Source organism: Tauraco erythrolophus, chromosome 12 (genome assembly GCF_009769465.1).
Source record: "Tauraco erythrolophus isolate bTauEry1 chromosome 12, bTauEry1.pri, whole genome shotgun sequence".
Classification (NCBI taxonomy): domain Eukaryota; kingdom Metazoa; phylum Chordata; class Aves; order Musophagiformes; family Musophagidae; genus Tauraco; species Tauraco erythrolophus.
Genome location: NC_141476.1, coordinates 23,163 through 41,953, shown reverse-complemented (window position 1 = coordinate 41,953; position 18,791 = coordinate 23,163). Strand labels below are relative to the sequence as shown.

At 45.2% G+C, this 18,791-nt stretch overlaps 1 protein-coding gene and 1 long non-coding RNA gene across 4 annotated transcripts in view; both read left to right on the top strand.

Moving 5' to 3' along the window:
* LOC147527953 (uncharacterized) overlaps window positions 1–9,601 on the top strand; it is a 186,175-nt gene extending 176,574 nt beyond the window's left edge. Inside the window, exon 3 of the long non-coding RNA XR_015222483.1 lies at window positions 9,341–9,601. This is a non-coding gene — a long non-coding RNA (uncharacterized LOC147527953). The remainder of the gene's footprint in view (window positions 1–9,340) is intronic.
* A 3,890-nt stretch (window positions 9,602–13,491) lies between these two features.
* Window positions 13,492–18,449, top strand: LOC147527952 (uncharacterized). 3 transcript variants are annotated; one of them, XM_086619196.1, is made up of 2 exons: window positions 13,492–13,516; window positions 13,889–18,449. In XM_086619196.1, the coding sequence occupies exon 2, from the start codon at window positions 15,548–15,550 to the stop codon at window positions 16,577–16,579; it is 1,032 nt and encodes a 343-aa protein (XP_086475322.1). In that variant the 5' UTR covers window positions 13,492–13,516; window positions 13,889–15,547; the 3' UTR covers window positions 16,580–18,449. The 3 variants fall into 3 exon arrangements, with proteins under 3 accessions (XP_086475322.1, XP_086475321.1, XP_086475323.1); XM_086619195.1 differs by lacking the exon at window positions 13,492–13,516 and adding an exon at window positions 13,710–13,767; XM_086619197.1 differs by lacking the exon at window positions 13,492–13,516 and having other exon boundaries at window positions 13,710–14,155; window positions 14,308–18,449.
* Window positions 18,450–18,791: the final 342 nt, after the last annotated feature.

Genomic DNA, 18,791 nt, shown 5'->3' with positions numbered 1-18,791 from the left:
TGATAAGCAGAGTCGATTACAGAATACTACTGGTACTGCTTTGCTGGTAGACAAGAAACACATAGCTGTAAATTTTCTAGGAGTGGATTCAGATTTTTTTCTTCTTATCTTGAGCCTTTTTCAACTTTCATTCCTTGCTAAAATCTTGTTATTTTCACATTTCCAGCAGACACCCAGTGTACTAACGTTAAGACATTCTTCAAAGAGGCCACCAGGATTGACAATGGGCCTGGTTTGATTTCTGTAACTGTTTGCTGATTACAGCTGCCTTTGGATTTAGTGTGCAGCGAAGCCTCTGCAAGCTAGATGCCTTTTGGGCTATATTGCATCTTGACCCAGTAAGTGGAACATTATCAACTGGGCCCTGAGGCATTACTGGGTATGACACCTTTTTCTTTGTATTTCTATCGCATTGCTTTGTAGGACAGTTTGTGGAGGTTCAAGGCTTGCTGAAAGATATCTGATTTCACATGCAAAAAGGCCTTAGGTTTTATCTGTCATTCCTTGCTTTTTTTTACTTCTGATTGTTCTGATAAAACAAAATGAAATTTCTCTTGCAACGACCCAGAAAGGGAATTGTAGCTTTAGCAATAGAGATTTCTGCTATCAGGGGAGATCTGGACATCCAACTGGTGATGCTGTGCGATGAAGCTACTGCTTTTTCCATTTTAAGAGCTAATGGCTTCAATTTCCAGCAATCCAGCTGTCCCTGTGGATACTGATTATATCTTGGCTGTAATGTAATGAGATGCTTAGCTATCTTAGCTCTAGCGATTCTAGTCACCGCAACTAAACTTATCCTTAGGTTAGCAGCTGGAAATTAAACTTCAAAGCTACATTCTCAGGAACTGTGAGGGTTTTGCTATATTCCTGTAAAGCATAGGCATAGACTGAGCATATTCCATGTTGCCATCTCAAGGTAAAATTATAATTTCCCAGAAGCAGTATAGGCAACTGGTCATTGTATTATTGTTTGTGACGGAAGTTTATTGATGCTAAGAGTAGGTGTTTTTTGCTAACAGCAAAAGGTAAGCAATCACACTCTGAATCGGAGTGACTCAACAGGATTGTACTGATAATCAAAAAGCAATCAATTTATCAGTTCATTTGCATATACACCAGAAAGTTAGTTATATCACTGCTCTTTAAGTACAGAACAGGAGCTACCAAATAGGATCAGACGGAGGCATTTTACACAATTTTTTCGACAGGAACAAGGAACGATCTTTGCTGACTTAATTTTTCCATGTTATTCAGGTGATGGCCATCTTGTTTGGATGTTGGAGGTTGGAAAGGACAGAAAGGCCAAGCATCTTTGTTCTCAGTGCTACTATTAGCTTGCCATCTGGCCTTGGGAAAATCAGTAGAATTGATTGGATGTAAAAACATAACCTCCAGAAAAAGGGAAATACAAAACTGAAATATTGCTGCTAAATCTGAACCAGTATGTTTGGGAATGCCATTGCTGCACTTTCTGGGAGTTGTGATTTGTGATCTCATCTTTCTAACCTTGTCAACAGTGCAGGCTTGTGCTGCAGTACAGTTCTCATATTGAACCGCAATCTGCTCTTGACTAACAAGAGGCAGAGCTTCACAGAGGGGTCATGGAAGATGAAATTCTTGCTTGATGTCTAGAGGAGATGGGAGCCATCTATTTTTGCGATATGTTGTTTTTCAGCCAAATGTCTTCCAGATTTTCTTTTAATGAAAAGTTTCCCATAAAGAACCACATTTTCTGTCAAAACCTGCTTTCGTAGAAAAACGTCCACCAAAATATCCTATTTAATAACCTTCTTATGCTTCACTTTCCCTGTAAAGAGGTTGACTGCTCTGACGATTGCCCCGAAGGGCAAAGTAATCTGTACAGACAGGCTCCTCCTCCCTCCATTACTTGCTTTAATTCAAAAGTATTTTAACTATTAGCAAAGTTCCAGCCTCTGTCACTACACTCAATTATTCACACCAATGGACAGAGACATTGACAGACTGCACAGGCATGAATGCAGTTTAGGGCTGGGGCTTCTGGCATTCTGGTAATTTATTGCAGCTGAATATGCAGACTAGCAGAAATTTACAATAAATGTGCAATGCATAATCCATCACTATCTGAAACATAAACTGGATAACCCAGTTCCTTAATCCCAATGCAACTGAAGGGAGGTTGTTCATTGCATGAGACACATAGGGTAATGCCATTTTCTTTAGTTTATTGGGTGGTGATGCATTCATTGCAGAAATACTGTTGCAGCATTAGTACAGTTAAACCAAAAAATGAGATCATGCGTGCTTATACAGAACAAGGATACATCTTGAACCTAAAGTTCTCAGAAAAAAATGCCTACATGCTATACTGCTATATGTTGAATCTTCCAGTACCTAAAGGGGACCTCCAAGAAAGCCTAAGAGGGACTTTTTACAAGGGTGTGTAGTCATAGAACAAGGAGCAATGGCTTTAAACTGAAAGAGGGGAGATTTTGATTAGAACTAAGCAAGAAAATTTTCACAATGAGGGTGGTGAAACACTGGAACGTGTTGCCCAGAGGAGTTGTGGATGCCCCCTCCCTGGAAGTGTTCAAGGCTAGGGTGGATGAGGCTTTAAGCAGCCTTAAGTGGAAGGTGTCCCTGCAGGGACGGCAGGGTAGTTGGAACTAGATGATCTCCAAGGTCCTTTCCAACCCAAACTATTCTACGATTCCCTCAACAAGAATACTGAACTTACAGATCACTGGAAGAGAAGAGATTTTATATGAACAAATAGGACAAGTCATTTAATGCATCAAAAATTTTTGGCCACATTCAGCCTTTCCTGAAAACTCAGTACTGACTTTGATCTCACTGTCCTTTGGACTTCAGAAATTTTTCTTGTTCTTTTCAACTTTTCATCATTTGTTTTCTATGTCAAATGTATCATATTACACAGGCAATCTGCTAACTTTCTGGTTGCCACTTTGTGCTGCTCACAATGACAGGAACAGAAGAGAAAACATCTGCTGGGCTTTCACATTTCTGACTCACTGCCTGTCCCTGGCAATGTGCTTGGGATTTTGTATTTCTAAGATATCCCACACTAGCCCCCATCAGATGGGAAGACAGTGCTGCTCTGGCCTTGTTTATATCAATATAGTTTTCCATATTCACAACATTATTATAGTGATTCTGATCTCATCCATTTGGGGCTGACCTGTGTCGCACATCTTTGCTTTGGCCACTCCAGCAACAACTAAAAGGTATGGATTTTGATACAGCTTGAAATGACATCTTCAGTCTCTCAGCTTTCTCCATCATAAAACGTGGATTCATCACATCTTCATCACAAGCTGGATTCAAATCTGTTCCCATATCCTTTACACCCATTGTTTGTTTATCAAATTTGCCAATTCTTTAGCTATCCAGCCTCCCCTTGCCTGTCACTCCTTAATGGGAAAAGCTTTGCTTAGAGCTAGCCATGGTATCCCAAATCCAGTGCTAGACTTTTAGAAGTTGACCCATCCTATGTGAACATTTTGTAAAAAGTCTATTCTGCAGGAGCTTAAAAAAAAGACTCTTAGTTTAACAGTATGGCGAGATCAATATGTCCTCCAATGTTAAATTCATCAAAATACAAGAATTGGCACACTTAGACAAATTTCCTAGGCCATCTATTTTGTAATGTCTTCAACTATCGAGTGTGTTGGAAGAATGTGAGAAACATCCTATAGTATAACAATCCTGGTGTAACTCATCTACCAGAAAAAGTATCCCCTTATGTCTGCTACCCCTCCTCAGAAAAACATCTGCTGAACTCAAAACCAAAGATTGCTTGAAGTAAGGAATGAGTAAAATATCTGGCCCAGAGCTTGTGCACACAGAAATGTCTGATGCTGGGAGAAGAGCGCACATATGAGCCAAGCACTGCAATTTCTTAAGCAGCTCCTGTGAGTGGTGCAGTTTCAAATACCATAGTTTTACAGAAACCTAAGTCCCCCTTCAGGCAAACAACTTGGTCTCCACAGTGAAAGTTTAACTTCCCTATCAAACAAGTGCAAGTCCACAGGTTCCAGGACACAGTGGTGTCTCCACATCAGGTCCAAAAGCAGCCAGCCTAATGTGCGAAAGAAAAGGAGGTAGCTCTTCTGCCATTGTGTGAGTGAACATTGAATGATGTTCACTCCCACCTCACAGAGAATTATCAGCACAAACAATACCAGAAAAATGAGTAACTGTTGTGTCACCAGTAGAACAAGGTTCTTGTAAAAATGCAGAATGCTCATGCCATCACTAAATATGTGCTGCAGGGCTGTTTTTTTCTTTTGTTGCTAAGTCATCCTTAGATACCAGCCCTGATTAACCCTTTAGGTGTCCTAAATGCAATCCTTGGGACCACAGAGTTTGCGTTTGCTATCATGATGGAAAGCATGTATGGAAACAGAGGATTCCCTCACATCTTCCTATTGCGTAGCAGCTGCTGCTTTTCCAGAGAGTTTGTCTGGGTGAATTTGAAGGAATTTTTTTATCTTTTGTTTTGTCTAAGATTTTCCAAAGTGCTTCCTGTCATGAATGTTCAGGTCTTTTGCGTAGAGCAAGCATGGGAAGTCCAACGCTTCCAGTAAGTCCCAGCTGCCCTTGTAGGATTTAGCTACCTACTGATTAACTAATCATTGGATCATGCTGCCTTCCACTTACTGCTACTGGTTTACCTTTATTGTCTTGAGTCTGTCATTTAATGTACTGGTTTTTCTTGGTTTTGTTATGATGACTCTGCTCCCCTCCTTTTGTGGTTCAGCCACGGAATAAAGGCAAGATTCCTGAAAAACTCTCAAGTGATTTAGGTTCAGATTTAGACTTTGTTTTAGCTGTTAGAAACCATGTTCTAGCTACCCAAATACCAGTTATACACACTGCTGACCCCCAGAAGCAAGAGCTCTCATTTCTTGTAAGGATCTTGTCCTTAAATGTCCATGCTTTGGATACAGGGTATTGAAGATGATCAAAGCTGTACAAGCAAACACACAGACCTTGGAAAGTGTAATCATTCACAGCCAAAGCCTGTCTATACTCGAAGCAGTGCTTCTCAGAGGTGTTCCTCATGCCTTGGCCATGCCTTGCAAGCATCTTGCAGCCACCTTAACCGTGAGAGACAGCAAAGAAGGCTGTGTGTTAGTAAATTTAACAGCCTGCTCCAATGCATCCCACTTTTGGGGAATGCTGGAATGCCTCCTGTATTGATGAAGTCATAACCAGCTTCTTCAGTTAATAAACTATGTAAGTGGAAAAACAGGGGAAATTAAACACATACAAAAATTAGATCTGGTGAAATATTTTTTTCTCAAGTACTTCAGGTTCTTGGAAAACTCTTGAAGCGCTACACTTAATGTAGAAGGGAGAACAAGCTGTAAGGATAGTCTAGGCACTCTCAGGGTGCCAGCTAAACTCATCTAGTGAGTGCTGGTTAGGAGCCTCCAGGACTTGTGGGGAATTTGAAGGGGAGCCAAGACATTGCCATTTACTCAGGAAAACCCAATGCATCCCACTTTTGGGGAATGCTGGAATGCCTCCTGTATTGATGAAGTCATAACCAGCAGCTTACACGCTGCTCTGCCATATTTTTACCCTAATCTGAGATGTGGAGAAGCAGAGCAATATTTGCCTGTCAGAGTGGCTTAGAGAAAGAAAAGCTTTCCATGGTGGATTGAGACCAGCAACTACTACTTAATAGATCAGCTCCTCTGACTTGTGATCCCTCAGATCAGCAAGGGAAGGACCTCTGTAAAGTAAAGAACTTCTGTTTTCCATTGACACCAAAGAAATTAAAGAGTTTAGTTTCCAGGTAGGCTTCAAGGTGATTTCCCATTGTGTGGTTGAATCTGTAAGGTGTGGTTGCAAACCTCACCCCAGAGTATGATCCAACAAACGGGTTTTCCTGAGTAAATGGCAATGTCTTGGCTCCCCTTCAAATTCCCCACAAGTCCTGGAGGCTCCTAACCAGCACTCACTAGATGAGTTTAGCTGGCACCCTGAGAGTGCCTAGACTATCCTTACAGCTTGTTCTCCCTTCTACATTAAGTGTAGCGCTTCAAGAGTTTTCCAAGAACCTGAAGTACTTGAGAAAAAAATATTTCACCAGATCTAATTTTTGTATGTGTTTAATTTCCCCTGTTTTTCCACTTACATAGTTTATTAACTGAAGAAGCTGGTTATGACTTCATCAATACAGTCACCTGCCTTATCCTGGCCATGTCCCTCTCCACCCACCCCCAATTCCTCTCAGTCCAGAACCTGTGGCAAACAGACCTCATGTGACTTGGGTTTCCCTCCCCCTCATTTCCTGTTTCACCTAACTTTGAAACTGTCCATCAGGAAGTGACCCGTCTTACAGCCGAGGCAAGCTTTGCCAATGTGCTTCAGCAGGTTCTTCTCACTGCAGTCATATCCGCTGAAAACACAGCCCCTGCAGACCGGCTTCCTCTCTAGTGTACATCTGTTGACAAACAGTCAGGAAGAAGAAAGGGGAGGGGGTAAGACCCACATTGCTCTGCAACAGAAAAAGATACAAATGCAGAGACTTGGACTGAACGTCTTCCCTTTCCTGTTTTGCTCAGGGCGCTTAGATCTGTTTTCTCGCAGTCTCTGGTGCTCTGATTGCTACACGTTCTTCCTCCAGAGCATGTTAGCACCCTCATTGCTTGCTGGACAATAGGAGCAGAGGTGGGAGTCCGAGACGAGAGCACACGTCTGCCTTTTCCCACACACAGATCCCTCCTGTGACCCTTTTGGCGCCCACATGTATCAGTAGCACTTTTCAGCCACCCAGACGATCTCCGGTCCTGCAGCTTTTCCCGAGAGGAAGAGCAGGCGCTGGCTGTGAGGGGTGCATCACCCGGTGATCTGCTGGAGCATCTCAAGTTATGCGCTTCATGCTGTAGTCCATTTTTACTGAAGGGGGTGTGTATGTGGAGGCGAAGCTCTGGACTGCCAGGAGGTGCTTCATGCCATCTCATTTTTCTCTACTGAGCTGAATTCTGTGAGCAACCTAATAAACCCAGGCTCCCATGTCTTGCATTGGAGAAGCTGGAGACCTTGGTAAATACTGCAGATGGTTTATGTAAATGGCTCTAAATTAAAGGAATAGTCTCTGCTTATCATCACATAGATCTTTTTGGAATGGGTTGAAGACTCCCCACTAAAAGAAACACAACAGCTGTAAGTGTAAAAAAATACGTATCTCAGGAAATCAGCTGTTGGTATGGATCACTGGCTAGCATAAGATAGAAGATAGGAGATAGGTAAATTTACCGGTGATACTAGCAGCTTTAAGAAATAGCAACAGGCTCATGCACAAGTTTACATTCATAGCATGTTTTGTTTGGACAGCCCATGCCCCACACATGAGACCCTAAAGATCCTGAAGGTGATCAGTGGGAATGGAAAAACATTACAAGAGAGTAAAAAAGAAATTTGGGGTCTGGTGGAAGAAGCAGTAAAAGAAGCAAGAAAAAAAGGGGGGAAATGGGAATCAAGTTCATATATATATGGTGATACTGAGGCCAAGTAATGATTTTGAGCTTGGGTAAAAAGAAACATGCCTTAGAACCAAAATGGAAGAGGTTCTAATCTATTACCAGTATGAGTCCAGTAACACGTCAATGGGATGGGGGCAATGGTACATATGAATGGCTTTATGTTCCTCCGTTCCCCACCTACAGGGGAGAGTAAGTGTGGACTCAATTGTGGATTGGCCAAGAAGGTGGACAGTTCCTGCAACGTGAGTTTGAGAAGGTAGATAATTAGGCTGACTTCCCCTCCAGCTCATAGCAAGCCCAAAAGAAATCCCATCTCTGAAAATCAAAGGAGAGAGCTATGGCTTTACCTGGTCACTTGCCTTGGCCTAACATCAGGTGTCACATACAGGACCCAGCAGGCTGTAAGCGCTTGGAATTTTTCATTTATATTCTATGCTATATAGTAACATTTTTGGCGGCTGTAGTGTATTATTCTGTAATTGGTGTATTATAAAATTATAGACATCTATATTAATAATAACAGCTGAGTTAATAATGAACATAGCCAGATGGACTATGCCTTTAAACAAAACATTGGTTGTTATGTGCCTCCTCTGACTCAAGCCCTGAGCAGGCAAAAGCAAATTTGCAGCCGGGTAAGTGAGAAGGGCTGAATGCTGCTCAGTAGGAGACTGCAGTTGCTGGCTTTGTCCTTTCACTTCAGCATCTGCCTCTGGAGGTTGAACGGTCATGATCAAGAGAACAGCTTCACCTCATCCAGGTGCTGAGGAAGGTCCGGACCTAAGGAAGGAGGGTTGGGAACCAGGGAGTTTCAGAACACCATTCTTTTTAACCCTTCAATGTTCTGTCTGCACGTGTATGACTGAGATGCATCTGTACAGGTAGTCTTTCACACATGGGTCGTTCATTCATAACGATCAAGTTGAAGCAGTGCTTGGGAGGTTATACCAAAATGTCAGTTGGTATAGCTGACATTATAACTGGTATTCAAAAAGCTTCCAGCTTCTGAATGAAACAAGGAGCTTGGGAAACCTTTAACACAGTGTTTCTAATTTCATCTTGGCTTCATACAGTTCTGAGGTTTATGTTTACAATTTCATGCCTGTTCCACAAGTGCCATTTATTATTAGCCTCTCCAGAATACAGGCAATTGCAGAATTACATGTATTTGGAAATGTGCATTTCAAAAGCTGATTGGGGGTCAGGGAATCAATTAAATCCTGTAAGATAGATCTCAAATCTGGTTAATTTCATTTTTATTTTCTTGCTTGCTTTGCTTCCTCACACAGTGTCTGTCAGCTACCAAATAAAGAAGATGGAGCAGCCTGTGCACGTAAAAGAACCACAAAAGCTAAGAATACATTACATGTCTGGTACATCATGAGCATTTGTTTGAAATTCTACATTCAAATCTCTGCTTTCACATTCTGAACATAGCATTTACTAGGTGTCTTTGTGTAGTATGGAAGACACTGTACAGCTGCAGGTCTCTATAATCTCATTAGCGAAAATACTGTACTTCAGCTCACAACTGGAAGATGGCTCTTTATATCCAGTTTCAGAATTATGTCCTACTTTGTCATGCTGCTTTGACATTTCTTCTTATTTTTGAATGCTAGCATTATAACCGTTCAGTGGTTATTTAGGTCAGGGCAGTTGTGCTGGACATTTCTTGAATATGCATGTCTTTTTTGCAACAGGCCTCTGGGAAAGTGAAGTGTACAGAATTCTGGAATATATACACTTAAATAGGCAGTAAATCTAGAATGCCTGGATGGCTGAATTCCATATGACTTGTAACCTCACACTTGTCTTCAATATGTTCTTTTCTTTCAATGTAGGGATGCTACCTGGATGTGTAGAGGTGGGGATCAGGAAAGCCAAGGCACAGTTGGAGTTGAATTTGGCAAAGGATTTGAAGAATAAGACAGGAGAACTAGTGGAAACCTTCATGGAGAAGGCTGAAGTACTCAGCAAATTTTGGCCTCAGTTTTCAATGGTAATCTCTCTTTCCACATCTCTCAAGCCCCTGAAGCTCAAGACAGGAACTGGGGGAATGACGTCCCTCCCATTGTAAGTGAAGGAGGAACCTTAACATACAGAAGTCCATGGGACCCAATGAGATGCATTCCGGGGTCCTGAGGGAACTGGCTGATGAAGTTGCCAAGCCACTCTCAATTGTATTTGAAAAGTCATGGCAGTCAGGCAAAGACCCCAATGACTGGAAAAAGGGAAACATCACCCCTTTTTAAAAAGGGTGAAAGGAGGACCCTAGGAAGTGCTGACCGGTCAGCCTCACCTTTGTGCCCAGTAAAATCACAGAACAGATCCTGCTGGAAGATGAGTCAAAACATATGGAAGAATGGAAGACAGGGAGGTGATTGACAGCCAACATGGCTTCATCAAGGGAAAATTGTGCCTGACGAATCCAGTGGCCTTCTCTGACAGAGTGACTGCATCAGTGAAAAAGGGAAGAGCTATGGATGTCACCCACCTGGAGTTCTGTAAGGCCCACAATATTCTTGCTGCTAAATTGAAGAGAGGTGGGTTTGGTGGATGGACTGTTAGCTGGATAAGAAATTGGCTGAATGGCTGCATCCAAAGACTTACAGTCAATGGCTCAATGTCCAAGTGGAAACCAGTAACAAGTCATGTTCTTCAAGGGTCCATACTGGGACCAGTACTATTTAATTTCTTCATCAGTGACATACGTAGTGGGATTGAGTGCACCCTCAGCAAGTTTGCAAATGACACCAAGCTGAGTGGTACCATTAATTTGCTAGAGGGAAGGGATGCCGCGCAGATGGACTTTGACAGGCTCACGGAGTGGGCCAATGTGAACCTCATGAAGTACAACAAGGCCAAGTGCAAGATCCTGCACCTGAGTCGGTGCAGTCCCCATTATAAATACAGACGATGAATGGGTTGAGAGCAGCCCTGTGGGATACTGGTGGATGAAAAATTGGACATGAGCCAGCAATGTGCACTTGCAGCCCAGAAAGCCAGTCGTATCCTGGCTTACATCAAAAGAACTGTGGTCAGCAGGTCAAAGGAGGTGATTCTCCCCCTCTGTTCTCATGAGACTCCATCTGGAGTACTGCATCCAGCTCTGGGGACCCCAGTACAAGAAAGACTCCCACCTGTTGGAGTGGGTCCAGAGAAGTCCACAAAAATTATCATAGGGCTGGAATACCTCTCCTGTGAGGAAAGGCTGAAAGTTGGGGTTGTTCAGCTTGGAGGAGAGAAGGCTCTGGGGAGTGGCCTTATTGTGGCCTTTCAAGATATATAGGGGGCTTATAAGAAAAGACAGGGAGAAGCTTTTAGCAGGGCCTTTAGTGACAGGACAAGGGGCAACAGCTTTAAACCATAAAGAGGATAGATTTAGATTGGATGTAAGGACAAACTTCTTTACTATGAAGGTGGTGAGATAGTGGAGCAAGTTGCCCAGAGAAGTTGTGAATGCCCTGCCATTGGAGGTGTCCAGGCTCAGGTTGGAGGGGGCTTTGAGCAATCTGAACTAGTCAAAGATGTCCCTGCCTATGGCAGGGAGGTTGGAAGGAGATACTGAGTCTTGGAGGTCCCTTCCAGCCCAAACCATTGTATGATTCTATGATTCACTCTTATTCCAGACTTAAGCCCCAAGATCAGGATTACTGTGGTGCACTGTTTCATAGGCAGTGATACATTCAATAGAAACATGAGAACTCATGTTCCGGAAATGGGCTTCACAATCAATGAGTACATCATCCATCCCTTAGGCTGGTCAGTTCAAGCCTTATGCAGCGCGTTATTTATGGTTGTATGCTTTGTATGATCTTCTCCTTAAAATTGTTTCCTAAATGTATTGGAAGTGCTTCTGGTAAATGCTGTAGTTTCCTGAATTTTTCATTGTTTCCTTGCTGGTATTAGATGTCATTATAAGAAGGCAGCCTGCTTATGTACGAGCAGTACTGTGCCACAAAGAAGATAACCCTTTAGGGCATCAAATTTAATTAAGAGAGTTTCATGGTTTTTGTCTAAAGATTATGTCTGAGTGCCATGCACAGCATGTCTTACATTCTCATTCTTTTAACAAGATTATCTATGTCTTTCAGTTGTGTCTTTTCTTGGACGGGAGGACAGGACAGGACTGGCTATTTTTCTTGTTCTAAAACTGAACAAGCATATAGCCTCAAAGGTTATTTGATGCCTTATTTCCTTTGGTGCTAATATGAATTAATACCTAAACACCTTTGTGACTGTATGAAAAGGTCTGTGGTTTCTGTGCAAATCCAATTTATCTCAATCTTGCAAAACATTTGCCAGTTGTACAGAATTTCTACCTTTTAAATCTCATCTGTAATATGCTTGCAGGAGTTTCTAGGAAGGCCCAAGCTAGTAGAATGTGAAGAAGACATCTTTGACTAAATCCAGTGGAAGTACCAAGAACCAAGGATTAGAGTGAATAACTGCTTGTCTAGGTTTGTTACCTAGTGGCACATTTTCATAGCTTTTTATGTGCAGAGATACTTGAGATCAAGTGGAAAAATCATGTGTTACTGATGCTTTAAAGCACATCCTCCATGGCACCAGGGTAGTGCATGTAATAAAGGTTAAATCCATTAATACCTCATTTTGATGTCTGTCTTTTACATAAAAGCATTGAAAACAGATTACAACACGATACTAAGAAACCTGCAGTGATTGGGATATAGTAGTTAGTTCCCTTAGAGAAGGTGTTGTAGCACTTACATTTTACTGGAAAATAGTGAACCATAGGTTTGTCATTAACTACTGGAGGAGCAGAAGGTTGTGCCGCAAAGGTAAAGTGTTTCTTGCAGCTTGGTTTGAAGAAGCTGTCAACCTATCAAAAGTAAAGCCAATTCTGTGGAATCACTAAAAGCTTTTAAAAAGTCAGTATTTGCTCTTTGTAAGACTAGGTGCTTTCAGTAATAGTAACTGTAGTAATCAAGCAAAGTAAACAGATAGATAGACACACAGATAGACAAACACAGATAGACACACAGATAGGCAGATAGATGAATAGACAGATAGACATAGATAGACAGATAAGACACATAGACACACAGACACACAGATAGGCAGATAGATAGGCAGACACATAGATAGACACACAGACACACAGATAGGCAGATAGATGAATAGATAGATAGACATAGATAGGCAGATAGACACATAGACACACAGACACATAGATAGACACACAGACACATAGGCAGATAGATACGCAGATAGACAGACAGACACAGATAGACATAGATAAATAGATAGGCAGATATAGACAGATAGATAGATAGATAGACACATAGGTAGATAAATAGATATATACAGACAGACAATCAAGCTATTACTCTTCAACAGCCGCCAGGCAGTGATCACAGGTAGCAAACCCCCGGTATTTCACAGACCGAATGAGCCTTTTCAGCTCGTCTCGCGCTACGACAGACGATCGCAGCGTCCGGCCGCCAACACAGCTACTACCGCTGGGCTGCTACGCATGCGCGGTGGCGTGTGGCAGCGCTGTCGCTGCTGCCCGCGGGCGACCACGCGTCGGCACCGCAGCTCGGGAGCTGCGCATGCGGGATGGCGCGCGACGCCGCGCTCGCTGATGACGCACGGCGACCAAAAGGCAGTTCGGCACGTCGGCGCCGCGCACTCGCAGGGACGTTTCCGTCCGCCGGTAACGGCAGTGCGATACTGCAGTGCCCGCGGGCTGGTTCCCTCGTTAAGCAAACGCCGCAGCTGCGCCGCGTATTCGCTGTCTGCGGGCGTTCCACACCCACGCGCGGCAGCGCAGCGCTGGTTCCGCCGCTGGGCAAGCACCGCCCGCCGGGCGCTCGCTGCCGCCTCGTGACCGGAGCGCGGTACTGCGTGCGCGGCCCTTTCGGCGCGGCGTGGCGGGTAAGGGTCGAGGCCGCCGATGAGGCGAGCGAGCCCCTTCTGCCGGCGCAGGGATGCCTCTGGACCGCTGGCCTGCCGGAGGAGGCGAGACCGGGAGCTTCAGAGTGCGCGCTGCGGTAGGCTCCCGGTTTGCTGGAGGCGAGCTGGGCCGGAGCTGCCCGGGAGCTGACAGCAGGGAAGAGGGAAGGAGGCGGCAGTCACCCCAGGCGCAGATGCTGGGCGTCTCCCTAACTGCCCAGGCCCGCTCACCCTGTGCAGGAGACCCCAGCTCCCCTGAAGCGTGTTGCACAGCCCCAGGCCGCCCACTATCCCTGTCATGAAGGCGTCAAGCTGGCCCTCAAATGCACTTTGTTCTCCCTTAGTGCAGGTGCCATTACCAGCAGTGTGGGGAAAGAGTGGCAACTCCAGAAGCCCCTGCAGAAGGACAGGCTTCAGCCAGGGGCAATCTAGGCTAATAACGATCGCTGCTGCTTCTTTCCCTCTCCCAGAGGCCATGCTGAGGCTGCGGTTGTCCCTTCCTCTTCTGGGGATGCTGTTGACTGCACCCACCTCAGGCTTGCGTGGTTTGTCTGTGCCTGGGCTGGCTCTCCTTGTGGCATGGGGGTGAAGTGGGCCAGGCTAAGCATTTACTGGCTGTCAACAGCAATTGCTGCGGATGAAGCTGGAGAGGCCAGAGAAAGGTAAAGAAGAAGAAATCAAAGGCCATCAGGCCAGCAGCTCCTTTCCCCTGCAGACAAGACAGAGCCTGTCTCCAGGTGAGGAAGGCTTCCTCTTCGTAGTCTGCACCACAGGGTCTGTATGCATAACCACGAGGGCAGTACGTCCACACAGTGCACGAGCAAGTGAGGCTATGTGTCTGGGAAGCCTCGTCTTGTAAGAGCTGGGAGACGCCCATGTATTCTTTTAGGTGGAGGACAGCCAAGCAACTGGAGTTACAGAAGGGGAAGGGAGGAGAAAGAAGTGCCTGACCTATCAAATTTTCTTGGCAGTGCTGAGAGCAAGAGCTGCAGTGAGTCCTGGGCCCTCAGGGCCCTTCTTCCCTCTTGTGTGTCCTGGGCCCTCCCTGCCCCTCCCCTGGCTTCCTCTCTTTCCCATGCTGTTGCACTGTTTTGAGGGGTTTTTTTTTGCTTCCCTGTACTTCTCTCTGTTCTTGTGTCCTGCTCCCTCTCCTTTTTTTTTAAAAAAAATCCTCTGTCTTTGTGGGCCTCTGAAAAGCCCATCACTTTTCCATCTCTTTGTCCTGATCTGCATCTATCTCTTATTTTAGCTACAATTTCTCTGGCCTGTTTTCTGACATTCGTTTCTCTCTCCACATGTATGTGCCACTCGGTGTCCCTGCTTTCCTCTCTGCTTTCTCTCCTTTCTCTTTCACTGTCCTTGTGTTCTGTTCCTTGTCCTGCTTTTTGTCTCAGTCCTGTGCTTTGTCTCCATCTTTGTCTCCTTCCTTTTCCGTCCTTCTTTTTGTCTGTATCCCTTTGTCCTGTTGCTTGTCAGTATTGTTTTCCTTCCACGCCTCCGTCCGGCTCCTGTCCCTTACTTCTCTGTTGGTCCCTCTGTCTTGTTATGTATCATTGGTTTTGCTGTCTGCATCCTGCTGCCCCAGTTCCCATTAATCCCCTTTGGTTCTATCCCACTGTCCTGGTTCCTGTCCCTCTCTTTGCTTCTCCATCCCTCTGTCCCTGTTTTTGCTTTCTCCATCTCTCTGTCCTGCTGCCCATCTCTGTCCAGTTCCTCTTCTGTCCCCGCCCCCCACCCCCGTTACTCTACTTTTTTTCCTGTTGCTATTTTTTTTCCACTCTCTATCCCTTTGTCCTATTTTGTGTTTTCTCCGTTTCACTCCGCCAGTGTCCTGCTGTGTGTTACCCATCCTTCTCCCTGTTGATTTTTTTTCCCTCTTGCTCTATCCCTCTGACTTGCTCCCTAGAAGTACTTTTTAATTCTTTGTGTTTGTGTTCTGCCCATTGCTGCTTTTTAGTTCTCCATCTCTGTCCCCTGCTCCTGATCTCCCCATTCTCTCTCTGTCATTCTCTCCTTTTCCCTGTACCTCTGATTTTCTGTATCCTTGCATCCCACTCCCTCCTTCCCTCCATTTGTCTATATAACACTTTCTTGCTCCTCATCTCTCTCTTTATCTTTCTACTCTTCTGATGTATATGTCCCCCACTCCCACCTTTTACATGCCCAGGTCTTTCTGCATCCTTCTGTCATTCTCCTTCTCTTGCTCTTCTTGCTCTTTTTCTCTCTCTTCCTCTATCCTGCCATCCGTCACTGTTTCTTCCTCCTCCATCCCTTTATCCTTCTCCCTGTCCTCATCAGTCTTTCCCTTTGTTCTGCTTCCAGTCTTTCTTTGTTTTCTCCATCTCTGTCCTTTTCCCTGTAACTTTTTCTCTCCGCTCCTCAGTCCTTGTCCCTCATCTTATTTTTCTCTTCCTGTCATCCCTCTCTGTGACCCTCTGTGCTGTTCTCTTTCTCTTCTTTCTATAATTATATCTTGTCTTACCTGTCAGTCTCTCACTGTCTCTCTTCCTCTGTCCTGCTCCCTGGCCCTATTATTTATTGCTTCACCTCTCTGGCTTGCTCTCTGTCCCAGTTTTCTCTCGTGCTCCATCTCTCCATCATTCTCTCTGTTGCTTTCATTGGCTCTCTATCCCAGCATTCTGCTCCCTGTCCCTCTCTCTTTTGCAGTATCCTGTTTTCTGGCTCCCTGTTCCTCCTTGGTTTCTATATTGCTTTGTCCTTACTCCTGTCTTTCCTTGTCCCGCTGGCCTGCTAACCATCATTGTTGTCTGTCTGTCTCCATCTCTCTGTCTCAGTCCTGTTGCTCTCCTCCTCTCTCCATCTCTAATGTTTCCTTACCCATCTGTCCTGTTCCCTGTCCTTTTTCTCTTATTCTCCCTGTCCTCTATCCTCCCCCTAACTTTTTGTCTGTATATACCACTGCCTGTCCCATCGTTTCTTGCTATATCCCCCTGCCCAGCTCACTGTCCCATTATTCCCCTCTATCCTGCTCCCTAGCCTTTTTTCTCATCCTGCAGCCCAGCACTGGTTTTTCTTTGTCTCAATCTGTCTCTCTTTTTTTCCCTCAATCCTGCTGGCTTGTTCCCTCTTTGGTTTGTGTGTTTTTTTTCCCCCCCGTCCCTCCTTCCTTCTGTATTCTTCTCATTCAGGTTTTCTCTTGATCCGTCTATTCTGCTCCCCGCTCATTTTCTTTCTCTTTCCCTGTCTTTCCTGTCCTGTTCCCTGACCCTGTTTTTCTTCTGCCTTGTCCCTGCAGGGCTTCTCATCCCTTTTTTTAAAAATTGATTTCTCCATCTCACTGTCCTTTTTCCCTGTACCTTTCTTTCTCTGCTCCTCAGTCCTCCCTCACTTAATTTTTTTCTTTCTGTTCCTCTGCCCTGCTCCCCATCGCTGTATATTCGCTCTCTGTATCTGCTGCTCCAGTAACAACTGCCAAGTGTTCCCAGTAACAACTGCCAAGTGTTCCCAGGGAAGGGTGAGTGTACAGGCACTGAGCCTCAGAGCAGACTCACTCTCAGGACTTATAAGCATTAACAAATAAACACTTGCTGTCTCCTTTGCACTCATGTCTGTGTTTGTAGTCCTTTGCACTTGGTGAGTGGCTGTCACAGAGTCCAGGGGAGCAGATTACACAGTGGGTGTCAGTGACCATGGCTGCAGCTGTGGGTTTGGGGCTGGAGGAGCCCCAGGTGGGGCCAGTGAGGCTGATGGTGATGGCTCCTCTGTGTAAAAGAGCTGCAGACCCACGGGATGGTGCTGCTGGGGCACGCTGCCTGAGAACACCGACAAGATGCAAGGATGTTTCCAAACGACAGGTTGATGGTCAACTGGAGTCAGGCCCCACCAGGGCAGCTCCCAGGGATTTTCTGAGCGCTCATAGAAAGGAAGCAGGGAGAGGGGAAGGAGATGGCTGCCCCCACCCCTCTGGGTACCTGGAGGCCTTGCCAACCCCTGGAAAAGGTGCTGGGTGCATCCCCAACTCAACAAAACTCCTCCAGCTCTGCTCACCTTGTGCAGCTGCTTCCAGCTCCAGCACCACCCCTGAAGCCTGTCCTGTAGTGACAGACTGCCCCCAAACCCTGTCCTCAAGGCAGCAAGCTGGCCCTTGAATATGCCTTATTCTCCATAAACACAGGTGCCACTAGCCTCAGTCTGGGGAAGGAGCAGCATCTCCAGAAGCAACTGCTGAAGGAGGGGTTCCTGCTTGAGGAGAGCTACAGTAATCCCAATGGATAACAGTTGCTTGTGCTTTATCTCCCCCAGAGGCAGCACTGAGGACGCAGTTGTCAGCTCCTCTCTGGAGGGAGATGTTGACTGCACCTAGCTCAGGTTTACACAGGTTGACTTTGGCCTTGTTCTCCTAGCAGCATGAGAGAAAAGGGACAGCTAGAGCACTTACTGGCTGTGGACAGGAGCTGCCACGACTGAAGCTGGAGAGGCCAGAGAAAGTTAAAACAGCTGAAGGATAAAATAAAGAGGATCCAGCTGGCAGCTGCCTCCATCTACAGACAGTAGACAGCCTGTCTCTCTGAGTGAGGAAGGATCCCTAAGTGTAATCCTCAGCAGATCTGATCATCAACGTGCACGGCAGGGTCTGTATGCATGACCAAAAGCATGTATTGTGTCCGTGCATGAGGCTATGTATCTGGCAATCCTCGTGTCATAAGAGCTGTAAAACACCAATCTATTCTTTTAGTTGGATGACAGTCAAGCAATCTGAGCTACAGAGGAGGAAGGGAGGTGGGGAGAGAGACAGATAGACAAAGATGTGTCCAAACTGTCAAATTCTCCCAGAGCAGGAGCTGTGGTGAGTCCTAGACCCCTGGACCCATGTCACCCCTCTTCTGCATCCTGATCCCTCTTTGCCTTCCCTTGTATTTCTCTCATCACTGTCATTTTTTTCACTTCCCTAATCCTTTCCCTCTCTTGTTCTCCAAGTCCCCCTTTTTCTCTGTTGTTCTACCTCTCCATTTTCTTTTTCTCTCTGTGCTTCTGTCCTGTTCCCTGTCCCTCTAGTTTTCACCCTGTCTCTGTCCTAAAGCCCATCGCTGTTTTTGCCTTTCTCCATCTGTCTGCCTTCATACTCCATTTTTTTTTTTTTAAATTCCTCCCTGTCTGCTGCTTAGCCCTTTCCAATTCCCCATGGACTCTGTGTGGCTCCATGTCCCCATTTTTTATTTCCTCTCTCTCTGCCCTGTATGCTATGTATACTTTTTCTTTCTTAGTCTTTCATTCCAGGTCCCTGTCCCTAATGTTTTATTTTCTTCTCTCTCTGTCCTGTAGGCCATTTTTGTCTTTATCATCCTTTGTCTGGATCTCTGCCCCTGTTCTTTAATTCCTCTGCCTCTCCCCTTTAGTTTATCAAAACTTTTT

Coding starts and splice junctions, on each gene's coding strand:
- LOC147527952 (XM_086619196.1), top strand. CDS start 15,548: ATGTATATGTCCCCCACTCCCACCTTTTACATGCCCAGGTCTTTCTGC.